Source organism: Oncorhynchus clarkii, chromosome 5, assembly GCF_045791955.1.
Source record: "Oncorhynchus clarkii lewisi isolate Uvic-CL-2024 chromosome 5, UVic_Ocla_1.0, whole genome shotgun sequence".
NCBI lineage: Eukaryota > Metazoa > Chordata > Actinopteri > Salmoniformes > Salmonidae > Oncorhynchus > Oncorhynchus clarkii.
In genome coordinates, this window is record NC_092151.1 from 47,744,392 (window position 1) to 47,764,839 (window position 20,448).

At 42.2% G+C, this 20,448-nt stretch overlaps 1 protein-coding gene across 1 annotated transcript in view; it reads left to right on the forward strand.

Annotated features, from left to right (window-relative positions):
* Positions 1 to 720: 720 nt before the first annotated feature.
* Positions 721 to 20,448, forward strand: part of LOC139408944 (AF4/FMR2 family member 1-like) — a 69,700-nt gene continuing 49,972 nt past the window's right edge. The window contains exons 1-3 of the mRNA XM_071153447.1: positions 721 to 907; positions 12,146 to 12,263; positions 16,853 to 17,719. Coding sequence (XP_071009548.1) covers positions 891 to 907; positions 12,146 to 12,263; positions 16,853 to 17,719 — 1,002 coding nt within the window. The 5' untranslated portion in view covers positions 721 to 890. The remainder of the gene's footprint in view (positions 908 to 12,145; positions 12,264 to 16,852; positions 17,720 to 20,448) is intronic.

Below are 20,448 nucleotides of genomic sequence, written 5' to 3' on the forward strand. Positions count from 1 at the left end.
GTAGGCAGAGATCAAGAGAGGGTGATGGGAAGAAAATGTGCTTCAGTAAATTGGGCTTTTTTATAGCCATGGTTGTCAATTGTACTGCAGAAATGGATGGAAAGGGGGACTCCCGGGTGTCGCAGTGCTAGCTGTGCCACCAGAGACCCTGGGTTCGAGCCCAGGCTCTGTCGCAGCCAGCCGTGACCGGGAGGTCCATGGGGCGACGCACAATTGGCTGGGTTGGGTTGGGTTGTGTTTCGGGGGACGCACGGCTTTCGACCTTCGTCTCTCCCGAGCCCGTACGGGAGTTGTAGCGATGAGACAAGATTCTCCCCACGAAATTGGGGAGAAAAGGTTTGTAAAATGGATGGAAAGACAGAAAATAGAGGTTGTGGTGGAAGCGGCAGAGAACTATTTGGGATTGCTAAAATAAAACAGCTGCAGGGGGTGTTGAGTGGTAGTGATATGTCCTCTCAGACCGTTGATCTGGAGTAGGACTAGGTAGGGTTAAATAGTGGAGGGGTGGTGTTTTTGTTCTTGTTGAGAGAGTTAGTAGGTGGTAGGGTAATTTTCCTTTTCCATAATTTTGCATTATTGTATCTAAGAATATAATGTAGGTAGGCCATGAATGGTCTCACACGCCAGTACAGTAGGTGGCGCTCTATGCACTTAAAAGTTGGATGCAATCCGCCAACCAAATTCCCAAAGAATAAGAAGAAGATGAAATCCGTGACCCGGAAGTACATAGTTATTCTTGCTTGCGTCACAGCGGTCGCTGTTATTGACAGTTATTTAAAGAATACGATGGTATTTGACTGGTAAATAATGTAATCAAGAGGAGGTTATCCAATCACGGATTGTCAATAACACATGGCAAGCAACTTGAAATTTTGTTTTTGACGCGCACCATGGCAGCTCGCTCAAGGTAAGCAGACAATGATAATGTTAGCTAGTCTACGAACTAGCTAGGTCAATCAATTTACACAGCATAGTGAGCAAACTAAGAAGAGCAGCTAGTCTAAAAGTTGAATTTTGGCATGTTACTTTGATATATACGTTTGAATGTAGCTAGAGAGGCTTGCTGTAAAAGTTATCAGTTAAACGTATTAACTGCGTTACCATACCGTTTTTGGTGGAATCACTGCTCACCACAGCTGTGTAGTGTGATTTAGTTAGCAAGCTTGTGCCACTTCTAACCAGCTGATCGACGACATCGGTGTGTGTTTATATAACTAACGTTAGGTTAGTATATAAGGCTGTGAGCTAACTTCAAAACATGCCATCGTATTTCAATTAACAGTGTAGTTTGCTAACAACTATTTTGGATAGCACAGTTTAGTAAAATAACTGCCCATTAACGTTAGCTAGCTACGTTATGTAATTTAACGTGTGGTCCTGTGAGTTTTTAACGAGCTAACTGTTTCACATGAATGTAGTTGCTAGTTAGGCAATTAGTTAGACAGTTAGCTCACACTCGTAAGTGTCAGATGGAAATAATTGGTTAGATAAATCGATGCCTAGCTAATCCTTACTGTATCTAGCAGTTAGCATGCTGTAATAGCTAACTACTTTAGCTAGCTGTTGTGGATTAACCTTATATTAGCTAATAGCTAGGTACCGTTAACCGTAGTTCAACGTTTTACAGAAGAACTAGTGTAGCTACATTCAATCAATCCGTGTTGGCATTCAATCTAATTTGCTAACCAGGAGATTGAATATGGCGACTAGTTAGCTACGCCTCCTGCGCATGAACAGCCTTTTACAGTGGTGTCAATTGAAACCGTTTTCCCAACCTGTTTGTTTTCCAATAAAGCCCATTGCCCCAAACTCAGGGAAGGGGAGGAATGCAAGTTAACATTGTGCCCGTTAATTGTACGTTTCTAGCAGTCTTTTGAAGATAATCAGAAACTTTGAATATCAGGTTTGAGACTAATAACAAGCGAGGCTCTGTCACTCGGTGTCACAACACTGACCTAAAAACAGGAGTTAATAATAATAATATTCACAGAAGTACATCCCTGTTTGGGTTCATGAAAGTTAGATTGGTCTACTGCTTTGGTATGGCATTAGACCTGTCTTCTGGAATGAACTATTGTAGCCAGCTGATGTCTGCTCATGAAACTAAACCTAAAGGTGTGTAGCCCAGGAGAACTAGCCTACTAGCTTGGGCTGTGATATATCAGTATCAATGTTTTTCCATGGCGAAAACATGAAGCAGGAAAGTCCTCATGTATGTACAATATTGTGTGAAATAAATGAATGTGACTCTGGATGACATGTTTGTTTCCAACATTAGGACTGTTTTTCTAAAAACGTTCAATCAGATTCATGTTTTGTTTCCTTGCCACAATAATAAGAAGTATGGCAAAATTGGTATTGTGTAGGGATGTGCATCTCTCCTTACAAACACGATTCAATACGCATCTAGATAAATGGGCTCTGACACGATGCTGGAAAGATACACTTTTTTTTATTTTGATAACGATTCAGTCCGATTTGATTAGTCAGGAGCTGAGCTGGATGTGTGTGTGTGTGTGTGTGTGAGAGAGCTGAGCCATCGGGCAGGCTAAGCCACTACCACTATTAGATTAGGGGGGCAATTTATGTTTTTGGCCCCCCACTTTTTATCTGATATCCTCATCACCCACTGAATAACTTGTCATATAGCAGATACATATTTTTTGCTCGTCATATGCCAATATTTATCTTTAGAAATTAGCTATGACATAGCCAATTAATACAGTTTCGTATTTCACTTCCATTGTGTTTACCATCAGTGCCTGAATATCTTTTCACCACCCCCAATCTATATCAGTCAGTGAGTTCTGAGTAGCCTAATGATACAGGGTAACCCACATGTTGATCTTTCTCCAGGCCTAGCTCTCAGGAATGACCCAGCTTGTCCTCTGCCTGGTGTTTTCATGTGCCTTCCTCGTGTATGACAGGGAGCAGAGATGTAAGTTAAGATGGGGTGAAGAGGGTAATAATTAGTACAACTCCATATTTTCAACCACAGTGGTGGCTGCATCATGTTATGGGTATGCTTGTAATATTTAAGGATTTGGGGAGTTTTCAGGATAAAAAATGTACGTAATGGAGCCAAGAAAGTGGGAGATGAGTTCACCTTTCAGCAGGACAATAACCTAAAACACAAGGCCAAATCTACACTAGAGTTGCTTACCAACAAGACAGTGAATGTTCCTGAGTGTCCGAGTTACAGTTTTGACTAAAATCTGCTAAAAAAATCTTTGGCAAGAATTATAAAAAAAAAAAAATAATAATCCTGGGCAAATGTTGCACAATCCAGGTGTAGAAAGCTCTTAGAGACTTACCTAGAAAGGCTCACGGCTTTAATTGCTCCCAAAGTATTTACTCAGGGATGTGAATACTTATGTATACTGTGAATACTTATGTAAATGAGATATTTTTGTATTTACAAAACATTTGAAAACAAAAATCAACATGTTTTCACTGTCATTATGGGTGAACAAAATAATATACACTGCTCAAAAAAATAAAGGGGACACCAAAATAACACATCCTAGATCTGAATGAATGAAATATTCTTATTAAATACTGTTTTCTTTACATAGTTGAATGTGCTGACAACAAAATCACACAAATTATCAATGGAAATCAAATTTATCAACCCATGGAGGTCTGGATTTGGAGTCGCACTCAAAATTAAAGTGGAAAACCACACTACAGGCTGATCCAACTTTGATGTAATGTCCTTAAAACAAGTCAAAATGAGGCTCAGTAGTGTGTGTGGCCTCCACGTGCCTGTATGGCCTCCCTAAAACGCCTGGGCATGCTCCTGATGACCTGGACTAAAGCATCCGCCAACTCCTGGAGAGTCTGTGGTGCAACGTGGCGTTGGTGGATGGAGCGAGACATGATGTCCCAGATGTGCTCAATTGGATTCAGGTCTGGGGAACGGGCGGGCCAGTCCATAGCATCAATGCCTTCCTCTTGCAGGAACTGCTGACACACTCCAGCCACATGAGGTCTAGCATTGTCTTGCATTAGGAGGAACCCAGGGCCAACCGCACCAGCATATGGTCTCACAAGGGGTCAGAGGATCTCATCTCGGTACCTAATGGCAGTCAGGCTACCTCTGGCGAGCACATGGAGGGCTGTGTGGCCCCCCAAAGAAATGCCACCCCACACCATGACTGACCCACTGCCAAACCGGTCATGCTGGAGGATGTTGCAGGCAGCAGAACGTTCTCCACGGCGTCTCCAGACTCTGTCACGTCTGTCACATGTGCTCAGTGTGAACCTGCTTTCATCTGTGAAGAGCACAGGGCGCCAGTGGCGAATTTGCCAATCTTGGTGTTCTCTGGCAAATGCCAAACGTCCTGCACGGTGTTGGGCTGTAAGCACAACCCCCACCTGTGGACGTCGGGCCCTCATACCACTCTCATGGAGTCTGTTTCTGACCGTTTGAGCAGACACATGCACATTTGTGGCCTGCTGGAGTTCAGCTAACCTTCTTGCAACAGCTCGCATTGATGTCCCATCCTGGATGAGCTGCACTACCTGAGCCACTTGTGTGGGTTGTAGACTCCGTCTCATGCTACCACTAGAGTGAAAGCACCGCCAGCATTCAAGTGACCAAAACATCAGCCAGGAAGCATAGGAACTGAGAAGTGGTCTGTGGTCACTACCTGCAGAACCACTCCTTTATTGGGGGTCTTGCTAATTGCCTATAATTTCCACCTGTTGTCTATTCCATTTGCTTTCTAAGTGGACAGTTTGATTTCACAGAAGTGTGATTGACTTGGAGTTACATTGTGTTGTTTAAGTGTTTCCTTTATCTTTTTGAGCAGTGTATTATGCTAGATCTACTGTCTATTTTATATTATGACATTTCAGCTAGATCTACTGTCTTTATTATATTACAACAGACCAGCTTTATCTACTGTCTCCATTTCACTTTGGCCATTGTTGTGTGGGCCTGCCCTCCCCTCAACAGCATCAAATAGGCTATTTCATGTGGGTTGGGGTGGGGCGGCAGACACACGCATCTCACATTTCATGACATTTCAGGTTTATATAATGCTTCTAAAATGTAAAAAAAATCACATATTATTAATTTCAAACAAGGGCATTAGCATGATAAGTCCAAAACGATGTCCTCTCCCGTTCAAAAAATATTCCTCCATAATTGCTAAATGAATCGTCCTACAACAATCTCTGTCTCACTTTCCCAATCAATTTATTCCAAAATTGTGTGTATATCTAGACTTAGATTTAGCTTTCCCTGACTTAGTCGCCATAATGATTGATATATATATATATATATAAACAGCGCTGTGCGTAATATGTGTTTTTCCTTCCGGTATGAAACTTCAATAGCGAATTACTCTCTTTACACCGGAGCTTACTGCATGGGTTGGTCTTCCAACACATAAACATTACATATTGCCGTTTACCTCAGCTCATTGGCTATATACCCAGCTAGATTTCAAGACGATCAGTGGTCATTGGGTTAAAATACAGTCAATCAACGAAACAGCGGGCAAATCATTGGTGCACAATGATGTCATGACTTGTTGTCTTCAAATCGGTTTCTTTCAGTCAATACGTCCCGCGAAATGACCCATCAGGTTTGATTGTGTTACAAACAAACCAGTTGATTGCAGTGAAACCAAACATGACTGGGAAAGTCACGTTCTGTGTGGGTTATTTACCTGGAATGTGTCGTCTCAAATGGAATGAGACGGAATTCCTGACACAAGCGGTTCCCAAAATGTTTCGTGTTAGGCTATAAAAACGGATTTGATCAAACAAAAGATCATTCATTGTGTAACAATGAGCATTGCAATTGCAAACAGATGAAGATCGTCAAAGGTAAACAATTTATTTTAATGCAGTTTGTGATTATGTTACGCCTGTGCTGGTTATTATTATTTTTTTTGGGGGGGGGGCTCTATGCTCAGATAATCGCATCGTATTCTTTCGCAGTAAATCCTTTTTTAAATCTGACAACGCAGTTGGATTAGCAAGATTCTAGGCTTTCGATAAGTTAGACACTTGTATTTTCATGAATGTTTAAGATTACTATTTATGTAGCGATCACCGTATGTTGTGGAATTTCAGCCCGCTACCGGGTTCCGTGCTCAGAGAGGTTAACAGTCTGATGGCCTTGAGATAGAAGCTGTTTTTCAGTCTCTCAGTCGCTGCTTTGATGCACCTGTACTGACCTCGCCTTCTGGATGATTGCAGGGTGAACAGGCAGTGGCTCGGGTGGTTGTTGTCCTTGATGATCTTTATGGCCTTCCTGTGACATCGGGTGGTGTAGGTGTCCTGGAGGGTAGGTAGTTTGCCCCCGGTTGTGCAGATGTCACTACCCACTGGAGTGCCTTACGGTTGTGGATCTGTAGAAGTTTGAGTGCTTTTGGTGACAAGCCAAATTTCTTCAGCCTCCTGAGGTTGAAGAGGTGCTACTGCGCCTTCTTCACCATGCTGTCTGTGTGGGTTGACCAATGTAGTTTGACCGTGATGTGTACGCTGAGGAACTTAACTTACTACCCTCTCCACTACTGTATCGTCGATGTGGGTAGGGGGGTGCTCCCTCTGCTTTTTCCTGAAGTCCACGATCATCTCTGTTTTGTTGACGTTGAGTGTGAGGCTATTTTCCTGACACCACACTCCAAAGGCCCTCACCTCCTCCCTGTAGGCCGTCTCGTCATTGTTGGTAATCGAGCCTACCACTGTAGTGTCGTCCACAATCTTGATTGAGTTGGAGGCGTGCATGGCCACGCAGTCGTGGGTGAACAGGGAGTACAGGAGAGGGCTCAGAACGCACCCTTGTGGGGCCCCAGTGTTGAGGATCACCACCTGGGGGCTGCCCGTCAGGAAGTCCAGTTCCCAGTTGCACAGGGCGGGGTTGAGACTAGAGGTCGACCGATTATGAATTTTCAACAACGATACCGATTTATTGGCGGACCAAAATAGCCGATACCGATTAATCAGCCCTTATTTTTATTTTTTATAAATTTTTTGTAATGACAATTACAACAGTACTGAATGAACACTTTTTTAACTTAATATAATACATCAATAAAATCAATTTAGCCTCAAATAATGAAACATGTTTAAATAATGCAAAAACAAAGTGTTGGAGAAGAAAGTAACATTTCAATATGTGCTATGTAAGAAAGCTAACGTTTCAGTTCCTTGCTCAGAACATGAGAACATATGAAAGCTGGTGGTTCCTTATAGTTTTCAATATTCCCAGGTAAGAAGTTTTAGATTAGTTATTTTTGGAATTAAAGGACTATTTCCCTCTACCATTTGTATTTCATTAACTTTTGACTATTGGATGTTATTATAGGCACTTTAGTATTGCCAGTGTAACAGTATAGCTTCCGTCCTTCTCCTCGCTCGAACCAGCAACACAACGACAACAGCCACCATCGAAGTAGCGTTACCCATGCAGAGCAAGGGGAACAAGTACTAGAAGGCTCAGAGTGAGTGACGTTTGAAATGCTATTAGCGCGCGCTAACTAGCTAGCCATTTCACTTCGGTTACACCAGCCTCATCTCGGGAGTTGATATGCTTGAAGTCATAAACAGCAGCGCTGCTGGCAAAACGCACGCAAGTGCTGTTTGAATGAATGCATATGAGCCTGCTGGTGCCTACCATCGCTCAGTCAGACTGCTCTATCAAATCATAGACTTAATTATAATATAATAACACATGGAAATACGAGCCTTAGGTCATTAATATGGTCAAATCCAGAAACTATCATCTCGAAAACAAGACGTTTATTCTTTCAGTGAAATACAGAACCGTTCCGTATTTTATCAAACGGGTGGCATCCATCAGTCTAAATATTCCTGTTACATTGCACAACCTTCAATGTTATGTCATAATTACGTAAAATTCTGGCAAATTAGTTCGCAATGAGCCAGGCGGCCCAAACTGTTACATATACCCTGACTCTGCGTTCATTGCACGCAAGAGAAGTGACACACTTTCACCTGGTTAATATTGTCTGCTAACCTGGATTTATTTGAGCTAAATATGCAGGTTTAAAAATATTTACTTCTGTGTATTGATTTTAAGAAAGGCATTGATGTTCATGGTTAGGTATCAACATGAATGCAATGCATGACACGCTAGATAAACTAGTAATATCATCAACCGTGTGTTTATAACTAGTGATTATGATTAAGGTTAATGCTAGCTAGCAACTTACCTTGGCTTCTTACTGCATTCGCGTAACAGGCGAATGAGGCAGGTGGTTAGAGCGTTGGACTAGTTAACCGTAAGGTTGCAAGATTGAATCCCTGAGCTGACAAGGTAAAAATCTGTCGTTCTGCCACTGAACAAGGCAGTTAACCCACCTTTCCTAGGCCGTCATTGAAAATAAGAATGTGTTTTTAACTGACTTGCCTAGTTAACCTCTCTGGGATATGTGGGACGCTAGCGTCCCACCTGGCCAATAGCCAGAGAAAATGCAGAGCGCCAAATTCAAATAAATTACTATAAAAATCTAACTTTCATGAAATCACACATGTAAAATACCAAATTAAAGCTACAAGTGTTGCGAATCCAGCCAACATGTCAGATTTCAAAAAGGCTTTTCGGCGAAAGCAAACAATACAATTATCTGAGGATAGCACCTCCGTAAACAAAAGAGAGAGAGAACATATTTGAACCCTGCAGGCGCGACACAACGCGGAAATAAAAATATAAATCATGCCTTTGACGAGCTTCTTCTGTTGGCACTCCACTTTGTCCCATAAACATCACAAATTGTCCTTTTGTTCAATTAATTCCATATATATAGTAGTTTGAAATGTTTTGAGATATTTCGTAGTCACTTTGCGCAAGTTGGAACCTGTGTTTTTCCGGATCAGACATTTTGGATGGATATATATATATATATATATACACACACACACACACACACACACACACAGTGCCTTGCGAAAGTATTCGGTCCCCTTGAACTTTGCGACCTTTTGCCACATTTCCGGCTTCAAACATAAAGATATAAAACTGTATTTTTTTATGAAGAATCAACAACAAGTGGGACACAATCATGAAGTGGAACGACATTTATTGGATATTTCAAACTTTTTTAACAAATCAAAAACTGAAAAATTGGGCGTGCAAAATTATTCAGCCCCCTTAAGTTAATACTTTGTAGCGCCACCTTTTGCTGCGATTACAGCTGTAAGTCGCTTGGGGTATGTCTATCAGTTTTGCACATCGAGAGACTGACATTTTTTCCCATTCCTCCTTGCAAAACAGCTCGAGCTCAGTGAGGTTGGATGGAGAGCATTTGTGAACAGCAGTTTTCAGTTCTTTCCACAGATTCTCGATTGGATTCAGGTCTGGACTTTGACTTGGCCATTCTAACACCTGGATATGTTTATTTTTGAACCATTCCATTGTAGATTTTGCTTTATGTTTTGGATCATTGTCTTGTTGGAAGACAAATCTCCGTCCCAGTCTCAGGTCTTTTGCAGACTCCATAAGGTTTTCTTCCAGAATGGTCCTGTATTTGGCTCCATCCATCTTCCCATCAATTTTAACCATCTTCCCTGTCCCTGCTGAAGAAAAGCAGGCCCAAACCATGATGCTGCCACCACCATGTTTGACAGTGGGGATGGTGTGTTCAGCTGTGTTGCTTTTACGCCAAACATAACGTTTTGCATTGTTGCCAAAAAGTTCAATTTTGGTTTCATCTGACCAGAGCACCTTCTTCCACATGTTTGGTGTGTCTCCCAGGTGGCTTGTGGCAAACTTTAAACGACACTTTTTATGGATATCTTTAAGAAATGGCTTTCTTCTTGCCACTCTTCCATAAAGGCCAGATTTGTGCAATATACGACTGATTGTTGTCTCCCACCTCAGCTGTAGATCTCTGCAGTTCATCCAGAGTGATCATGGGCCTCTTGGCTGCATCTCTGATCAGTCTTCTCCTTGTATGAGCTGAAAGTTTAGAGGGACGGCCAGGTCTTGGTAGATTTGCAGTGGTCTGATAGTCCTTCCATTTCAATATTATCGCTTGCACAGTGCTCCTTGGGATGTTTAAAGCTTGGGAAATCTTTTTGTATCCAAATCCGGCTTTAAACTTCTTCACAACAGTATCTCGGACCTGCCTGCTGTGTTCCTTGTTCTTCATGATGCTCTCTGCGCTTTTAACGGACCTCTGAGACTATCACAGTGCAGGTGCATTTATACGGAGACTTGATTACACACAGGTGGATTGTATTTATCATCATTAGTCATTTAGGTCAACATTGGATCATTCAGAGATCCTCACTGAACTTCTGGAGAGAGTTTGCTGCACTGAAAGTAAAGGGGCTGAATAATTTTGCACGCCCAATTTTTCAGTTTTTGATTTGTTAAAAAAGTTTGAAATATCCAATAAATGTCGTTCCATTTCGTGATTGTGTCCCACTTGTTGTTGATTCTTCACAAAAAAATACAGTTTTATATCTTTATGTTTGAAGCCTGAAATGTGGAAAAAGGTCGCAATGTTCAAGGGGACCGAATACTTTCGCAAGGCACTGTGTGTGTGTGTGTATGTATGTATGTATATATATATATATATATATATATATATATATATATATATATATATCCATCCATCCATCCATCCATCCATCCAAAATGTCTGATCCGGAAAAACACAGGTTCCAACTTGCGCAAAGTGACTACAAAATATCTCAAAACATTTCAAACTTCTTTTGTAGGGCCATTCCCACCCCAAGAAAATGTCCGGAAACTTGCAGGTGCCTTGGTGGAAGAGTGGTGTAACATCTCACAGCAAGAACGGGCAAATCTGGTGCAATCAATGAGGAGATTTACTGCAGTACTTAATGCAGCTGGTGGCCACACCTGAAACTGACTGTTACTTTTGATTTTGACCCCCCCCCCCCCCCCCCCCCCCACCCCCTTTGTTCAGGGACACATTATTCCATTTATGTTAGTCACATGTCTATGGAACTTGTTCAGTTTGTCTCAGTTGTTGAATCTTGTAATGTTCATACAAATATTTTCACATGTTAAGTTTGCTGAAAATAATAACAGTTTACAGTGAGAGGACGTTTATTTTTTTTGCTGAGTGGTTTCAGAGGAAGGCCCAAAAAATGATCAAACTCCAGTCATCACAGACTGTTCTCTCAGCTACCGCACGGCAAGTGGTACCAGAGTGCCAAGTCTAGGTCCGGGTGGACTATGTAAATAATAAATATTGTCCTACCTCTATTTTTTGAACTGCATTGTTGGTTAAGGGCTTGTAAGTAAGCATTTCACGGTAAGGTTGTATTCGGTGCATGTGACATAGAATTTGATTTATTGGTCCTTTCCAATGCATTGATTTTCAAATTATTATTATTATTATTATTATTATTACATTTTCAAATGTGAGAATAATGTGCTTGCCTGACTAAATAAATTGAATGCATGCATGGGGATTTTTCTGTGGCCGATGCAGTCACACCTAATAAAGTGAATAGTGGGAGCAACAGAGTGGTTGGTGCAACACCCTTCAATTGAAGCAGTGGGAAACAAACCAAAGTGGCCACATGTCTCACAAAAACAAATCAAAAATGCAATCACTGTTATTTTAAGGGAGCAGAAGAATGATTTTCTCTGAGCTGGATTTGCCAGTCTTTGCAATTAGTTTGTTTGTTTTCCCTCGTTAGCCTTTAGCTAACATCGTCTGTGTGATTTCGCTGTTCATTTTGTTAGTATTTTTGTAATAGAAGCCCAATAACTCTTTTGCCGAAGTGAACATCTGGATACCGCCCAAGCCTAAGTAGTTTACACTTAAAATCATATTTCAGCCTTATCTTATGGCTCCCCCAAATGTGATGGCAACCCATAGGACTGTTTGTATATAATTACACCTGTTTCCAATATAAGCACACATCCCCCATTACACCTGTCTCCAGATATGATGGCTACACATACCCACATTACACCCATCTCCAGTTATGATGGGCACACATGATGACATCCCCCTGGACAGTACTACGCCTAGATTGACTAGGTGTGTACTCAGACTTCTGTGTAAATCATATTGATGTCTACAGAAATTCAGACTTGCGCACAAATTTCAAGTTATGATTTGGCCAATGAGTAAACAGTGGCGTCGATTTTTATGTCCTGTGTCTGTCTGATTCACTGCAGCCACAATGAAGAGCGGAATCTCCTTCGCATCCGAGAGTGGGAGAGGCGGAACCAGGAAGCCCTCCAGGAGAAGGAGTTCTACCAGGAGAACGTTCCCCTTTTTGGGGAACCCTACAAGGTGAGTTTGGTTCCTGTTTACCTCTGTAGAACTGTGTACTATTTGCGTTGCTGTTTGCTCTTAAGAGAGGTGTTGTGAACCCGATTCCAACCTTTTTATTAGAAACTCTTCAGAGCTTCTTGATGTATTTATGATTTGCTCCGGAAGTGGTCACCTGTGTGCATACCCTTCTGTAATCGCAATGTGGTCGATGTCTGTCTAGTAGTAACTGAAGTATAGGCTAGCTCCAGGCTCATGGCAGTTCTCGCCTTTCTCCTCTATTAGGAGGGTTGTGTGATATCTGGGGAGACCTCTTCTATGATACTCCAAATATTGCGATATCCCATATAACTGGTTTGCGCAGTTAATTAATAAATCATTCCAGACTGCAATTGTCTAATACCCATGTCTGGGATCTGTTTGTAAGTGTTTGATGTATGTCTGGTAGCTATAACTTAGTTAAGGAAAAAAATCAGGAATTATCACAAGCACTTGTATTCTAATGAGTCCTGTGTGGCTTGTGAGTTTCGTAGAGCAAAACCGTCAACACGTGCGTGTTCATGAGCGTCTAAGCTTTCCAAGATGGGTCATAATAGAACTGTAGCTCAGACATTATAGAAGTTTTATTGAACAACTCTAGAGCTCCGGTCTACTGCACAGGCTTTCTGCTATGGGCGGCTCCAGAATAAATAGATCCATCAAATAACATGTCCAGGAAGTTTTCAGCTGAAACGGGTGACTCAGGTGTTAAGAACCATCTTATTGGGTCTGATGGAGTTGTCTTACAGCATGGACATGGTATACACTCGGTGGCCAGTTTATAGTTTCCTCCTACAGACATTGAGTCACGTTGCCGTGGCTCGTTATATAAAGCAGGCAGACTGTCATCGAGGCATACAATTACTGTTCCATTGAACACTAGTATGGGCAAAACAAGTGACCTAAACAACGTGGGTGTGGTATGATATGATCGTCAGTGCCAGTGGTACCAGTTCCACTATCTCAGAGATGGCCTGCCTTCTGCACTTTTCACGCACGAAAGTTTATAGGGTTTACCGAGAACAGTGCGACAAACAAAAAAACATCCAGTCAGCGGCAGTCCTATAGGCGAAAACGGCTTGTTGATGAGAGGTCGAAGGAGAATGGCAGGAATCATGCAAGCTAACAAGCTGGCCACAAACGGGCAAATAACAGTGGTGTGCAGTATGGCATCTCGGAACGCACAACTCGTCGGTTCTTGTCACAGCTGGGCTAATGCAGCAGACCCCCACACCGGGTTCCACTCCTATCAGCTGAAATTAGGGTTGGGCGGTATCCAGAGTGTCATAATGTTTCTATACTATACTGGGTATACAGTATTGGCGAATGTGTACAAAGGGCGTTGGATATAATTTTTTACACATCTTTGATTTCTTATACTTATAAGCAGTGGCATAGCACGCTCCGCCGCGAGGCAAGTGTACGATTTGGGAGAAGGGTGGCGAATTAGGACACATCCTTCTGCCTCAACCCAACATTGCCCTTTTCTGAGGATTTTGTTTGGCGTGACTAGTGAGTCCATACATGGAATCCAACCCCAGGGGGTAAGCTAGCTACTGTCACAGAGAGAACTTAGTCTACCACTTTGTAAGGTCACATTGGTTGGTTGCCTTAAATAGTCAGCCAATATTATATATTTTGGATACATACACAGAGACTCAAAAGGCAACAGTACATTTAGATATAGTGGGGCAAAAAAAGTATTTAGTCAGCCACCAATTGTGCAATTCTCCCACTTAAAAAGATGGGAGAGGCCTGTAATTGTCATCATCATACACTTTAACTATGACAGACAATTAGAAAAAAAAAGTCCAGAAAATCACATTGTAGGATTATTAATGAATTTATTTGCAAATTATGGTGGAAAATAAACTTTTGTTATTGACCAAATACTTATCTCAATACTTTGTTATATACCCTTTGGCAGTGACAGAGGTCAAATGTTTCTGTAAGTCTTCACAAGGTTTTCACACACTGTTGCTGGTATTTTGGCCCATTCCTCCATGCAAATCTCCTCTAGAGCAGTGATGTTTTGGGGCTGTTGCTGGGCAACACAGACTTTTAACTCCCTCCAAAGATTTTCTATGGGGTTGAGATCTGGAGACTGGCTAGGCCACTCCAGGACCTTGAAATGCTTCTTACGAAGCCACTCCTTCGTTGCCCGGGCGGTGTGTTTGGGATCATTGTCATGCTGAAAGACCCAGCCACGTTTCATCTTCAATGCCCTTGCTGATGGAAGGAGGTTTTCACTCAATCTCACGATACACGGCCCCATTCATTCTTTCCTTTACACGGATCAGTCGTCCTGGTCCCTTTGCAGAAAAACAGCCCCAAAGCATGATGTTTCCACCCCCATGCTTCACAGTAGGTATGGTGTTTTTTGGATGCAATTCAGCATTCTTTGTCCTCCAAACATGATGAGTTGAGTTTTTACCAAAAAGTTATATTTTGGTTTCATCTGACCATATGACATTCACCCAATCTTCTTCTGGATCATCCAAATGCTCTCTAGCAAACTTCAGACGGGCCTGGACATGTACTGACTTAAGCAGTCCCTGGCGGCGTAGTGTGTTACTGATGGTAGGCTTTGTTATTTTGGTCCCAGCTCTCTCCAGGTCATTCACTAGGTCCCCCCGTGTGGTTCTGGGATTTTTGCTCACTGTTCTTGTGATCATTTTGACCCCACGGGGTGAGAGCTTGCAGATCGAGGGAGATTATCAGTGGTCTTGTATGTCTTCCATTTCCTAATAATTGCTCCCATAGTTGATTTCTTCAAACCAAGCTGCTTACCTATTGCAGATTCAGTCTTCCCAGCCTGGTGCAGGTCTACAATTTTGTTTCTGGTGTCCTTTGACAGCTCTTTGGTCTTGGCCATAGTGGAGTTTGGAGTGTGACTGTTTGAGGTTGTGGACCGGTGTCTTTTATACTGATAACAAGTTCAAACAGGTGCCATTAATACAGGTAACGAGTGGAGGACAGAGGAGCCTCTTAACCTCTAGCATTTAGCCATCCCGGATCCGGGATCGTGAATACAGACTCGAGCTCATTACCATAACGCAACGTTAACTATTCGTGAAAATCGCAAATGAAATGAAATAAATATGCCATCTCTCAAGCTTAGCCTTTTGTAAACAACACTGTCATCTCAGATTTTCAAAATATGCTTCTCAACCATAGGAAAACAATTTGTGTAACAGTAGCTAGCTAGCGTAGCATTTAGCGTTAGCATTAGCGTTAGCATCCAGCAGGCGACATTTCAACAAAAAACAAGAAAAGCCTTCAAATAAAATAATTTACCTTTGAAGAACTTCGGATGTTTTCAATGAAGATTCTTTGTATTAGAAATAGCTCTGTTTTGTACATCACATTTGGCTACCAAAAAAAACAGAAAATTCAGTTCTCAAAACACTAACTTTATTCCAAATTAACTCCATAATATCAACTGAAAACATGTCAAACGTTGTTTAGAATCAATCCTCAAGGTGTTTTTCACATATCTCTTCGATGATATATCGTTCGTGGAAGCCTGGTTTCTCCTCTCTATCAAATGGAAAAATACTTGCACCTGGCGTTGCGCACCAATTTCGACGCAGGACACCAGGCGGACACTTGGAAAATGTAGTCTCTTATGGTCAATCTTCCAATGATATGCCTACAAATACGTCACAATGCTGCCGACATCTTGGGGGAACGGCAGAAGGTCTAAGCTTATTCCTGTCGCATTCACAGCCATATAAGGAGACATTAGAAAACAGAGCTTCAGAAATTCTGCTCATTTCCTGTTTGACGTTTCATCTTGGTTTCGCCTGTAGAATGAGTTCTGGGGCACTCACAGACAATATCTTTGCAGATTCTGAAACTTCAGTGTTTTTCTTTCCAAAACTGTCAATAATATGCATAGTCGAGCATCTTTTCGTGACAAAATATTGCGCTTAAAACGGGAACGTTTTTTATCCAATAATGAAATAGCGCCCCCATAGACTCAACTGGTTAAAGAAGTTGTTACAGGTCTGTGAGAGCCAGAAATCTTGCTTGTTTGTAGGTGACCAAATACTTATTTTCCACAATTTGCAAATATATTCATTAAAAATCCTACAATGTGATTTTCTTGATTTTTTTTTTTTTTTTTTTTCCCCCCCTCATTTTGTCTGTCATAGTTGCAGTGTACCTATGATGAAAATTACAGGCCTCTCATCTTTTTAAGTGGGAGAACTTGCACAATTGGTGGCTGACTAAATACTTTTTTGCCCCACTGTACATAAATGTTTATCAGGACCTAAACTGACATGCTTTTTTTATTTGTGAACTACAATATCACCCTCACTGCATGTTGCTCTCGGTTTAGTTAAAAGGTAGGCCTGGACTAGCGATTCTAAGTACGCGTTTGCAGTTTAGGGTCGACTTCTATTACAAGAAAGCGCATGTAACAAGATGCTATTGTTATTCTCGTCTTACTCTCTATCATTCATTTTCAAGGCTAACAACAACCATTGCAGATCTGATAAGAACCCTGTTATAATCAATTGTCCCAACATTGTCTTCAGAACCTAAACTTTTATTTTCTGTTTCAGACAAACAAAGGAGATGAGCTTTCCAGCCGTATACAGAGGATGCTGGGTAGTTATGAAGATGTGAAAATCTCCAACTCTCATCTGTGTTTGGACAGTAGCTTCTCTAATGACCCCCCATCTCACGTCACCACAACATATAGGCGGCCATCTCACAGCCGAGACAGAGTGAAGCCTGCATTCCAGAACACTCCTCTGTACGGGGCAGGCCAGAATGGTAGTGGTGGTCCCTCCATTAGCAGGCAAACTTCTCAGCCTCTGAAGAGGCTCCCTGTTCCCTCCTCCCACACCCAGTCCTCACTGGGTCTCAGTCAAGGCCAGGCCAGCCCTGATCCCCTCCAGGGGAAAGCTGAACCCTGCCCCTGGCCAGACCTGAGGGAGTGTGCCAGTCTTACTCCGGTCCTCTCCACCCTGTCCCCCCCAGCTGAGCCCCTATCCCCCCTACATTCCAGTGACCCCAGTGACTCTGAGCCCCAGGACACCCCTGACAGGCACCAAGGATCCCCCCTGCACACCGAGAGGCACCCGGCCTCCCTCCTGCACCCCGACTCCCCTGTCCCAATGGAGGGGTCCCCTCTGGATGACCCCCAGAGAGACATCCCACTTCTGGCCATCGAGGGAGCAACAACCCTGCCCTCTCAGACATTCCCTCTACCACTGGCCTCTAAACCAAATCTGGTCATGCTCCAGAAGCCCACAGCCTACGTCCGGCCCATGGACGGCCAGGACCAGGTGACCAGCGAGTCTCCGGACCTCAAGCCCTCTCCTGAAGGCTTCCATGGACAGTCTTATCATCATGAACCCTTACCAGACTTGAAAAGCACCAAGCCCAGCCTTTCCAAACTTAAGATTCCATCACAGTCTATAGAGGTAAGCAGCACACTGTTTTGTTTTTAACCATGGTTGTGTGTGTGGGTCCTTATTTTGAATAGCCTATACCCCTCAAACTCAATTCTGAACCGCGAAGCCAGTTAAACTGCATTTTTTAATTATTGTTCCCCTCTAATCAGAGACTGATTTAGATCTGGGACTCCAGGTGTGCGCAATTAGTTGTCAGGTAAAACACAAAACTAGCAGGCTCCGGACCTCATAGGGTAAGAGTTGAGTACCCAAGGCCTAAACTGTGAGAAATATCAGTTCATACCAGACACACTGGACTTTAGATTCAAATAAGTTGGCACACAAAAAATAAATGTAACATCAATGCAACAAACCTTGAATATACCATAAAATTTAACATGAACCAGTTCTAAATCAGTCCTATTTCTTAGTTGCTGGTTAATATAGAACTTTTGGCTGCCTTGTTTTGATCTGGAAAGTATCACTGCCGTTAGCGACTTAAATATTTGGCAAACTCCAGACATCTTAAAACTGTAGACTGATTTTGGACAAAGTTAGCAGCTGTCTGTGGTTTTAAAATCTCTTGCCTACTATTCTAAATCTGTCTTGCCTACTACTTACCCCTGTCCTCTTATCTGATTATCAGCTGTTGTCAAACATGGGTCTGTAAAGATGCTTATCTTCCTCAATAGTGTTCATCAAATTCTACTAAATGAAAAGCCTAGATGACATCCTGGCATTTTAAAGTGTACTACATTTTTAAGAAATTCACATACCTAATCAGCCTATTATTTTGAATGTAAGTCTGGGTATTCACACATGCCCAATGCGTTCAGCTAAAGATTGCATGTAGGTTATTAACACAAACCCAGAGGAAGTCAAGCAGAACAACCCATTGTCGTCAATCCATTTGCATGCTTTAGTATAGTCCTATTCTCTCTGGGTGAATATTTCCATAATTGGCTTTGATGGGACTTGGAGAGGAGACCTCATCCTGCCTGTGTACCTGTGGGAGGACGCCAACAGGAAAATCATCCGTCCTGTATCGTCAGTTAATGCACATCTGTTTTCTGTAATTATGGTTGTTAGAATAGTCTCAAATGATAATTACTGTTGACTGAGACAGGTGACAATTTCTCTATGGGTGAATGTTTACATAATTAACCTTGTTAGTGATTCTCTTCTGCTAATAGGGTACTGTGTTTTTGTAGGCCTAACCAAAGTAATCCAATGCATTTATTTTGACATTCATTTATTTGCCAGGATTGTTACTTTCAAGCACCTCAAGTCCCTCATCATACTTGCAGATCAGAATACATTATATTTCCCTTAAAGAGGGTGAGAGTTGAGGCACAACCAGCATTTTTTAAATCATAATTGAAAAGGTGAAACACTCGCTTTCTGTTAAATTATTTAAACGACTATTAAAATCTTGATGTTTCGAACCTTAATCGGAACCCTCAGGTTGTTTTCGCACTAAGAAGAGCTTAAACTTTCCCCACTGCCCCATCCAGAGAGAAGAGGACAGAAAGCTTCTGAGAGCAGACAGTTAGCTCATAGTTGTATTAACCATGCCTCTGCAATGCCTCAGCAAGGCTGTCCACAATAAAAAATATAAAAAAGCCTCTATGAGGAATGTGGCCTATCCCCTGCCCTCACCCTCCCTCCCCACAGCCCAGGCTGCACCTGCAGCGGCCCTGCTCTGCTCATTGTTGGAGTTCCTGCTGTCCCTTGCACATGTGGACATAAACCCAGCAGTGCTGAATAGGCAGGCTGGTGTTTTCACCCACCGCCGGGGCTAATCCAGCACAGGATAGCTGTGCAGTGACTCATAACCCCCACCCCCCTCCTCACTCAACAAACTGAAGGGTCCACATAGATATTCCACAAATAGAGCTGACATGTCAGAGAACTCGCCTAGTCAATGTCAGAGATGTACATCTGAACTTCTAGATAATATATTTATATCTGAACTTCCCACAACATTCTGTCCTGCTGAACACATGCAGCGTTCCTTTGATTTGAATCCATAGTGAATGTCCTGGAGAGTGGGTATTGGGTAATGTAGAGCTGTTTGGTGTTCACTCTGGGGTTTCATTGGCGTTTCTGTCTTTTATCAAGCTTGAAGCTACCTGCCCTCTCCCTCCCTGGCTACATGAAGCATTCTGCTCTACCCTGCTGTCCATGCCTTGCCTTGACCATACAGAACTGAAATGTTAATAATTCACAATAATCCTGTTTGCATGGGCTGCTCAGATAAACCCAGGACCTTAAAGTTAAGGTACTGGGAGGAACTTTTTGGTTCAATAAGTTTCCTCATAGATCTACTAAACTACATACATGCCTGCTAGTGAATTGTCACAATCTTCAGTATGCTCAGGAAATGGTTGCGGTTTAAATAAATTTACTTTATAATAAAGCCAGGACTAAACATAGTTATGTTTTGGCTCTGTAGCAGACATTGTGGCCATTACTTCAACTAATGGCTACTCTTTGACTAGTGGGGAAAGTATTTCGGGGTCAGTGACTAGCCTACAGTAAGGATGCACAGAGAAATGTTTGTGTGCCTATGCACTTCAGCGAAATGCCCACATGTATTCACTGTCATTAGGGTCAGCAGCCTGTTAACACACTAAAAGAGAAGACAATCAGTCAGTAGTAATAGAACATAGTTGTGGAAGCTGTTCTGTAGGCACTGGCCAAATATATAAGGTAAATGGTTTGAAATTTAATCACACCGTTGGTGTGTCTAGACAGTT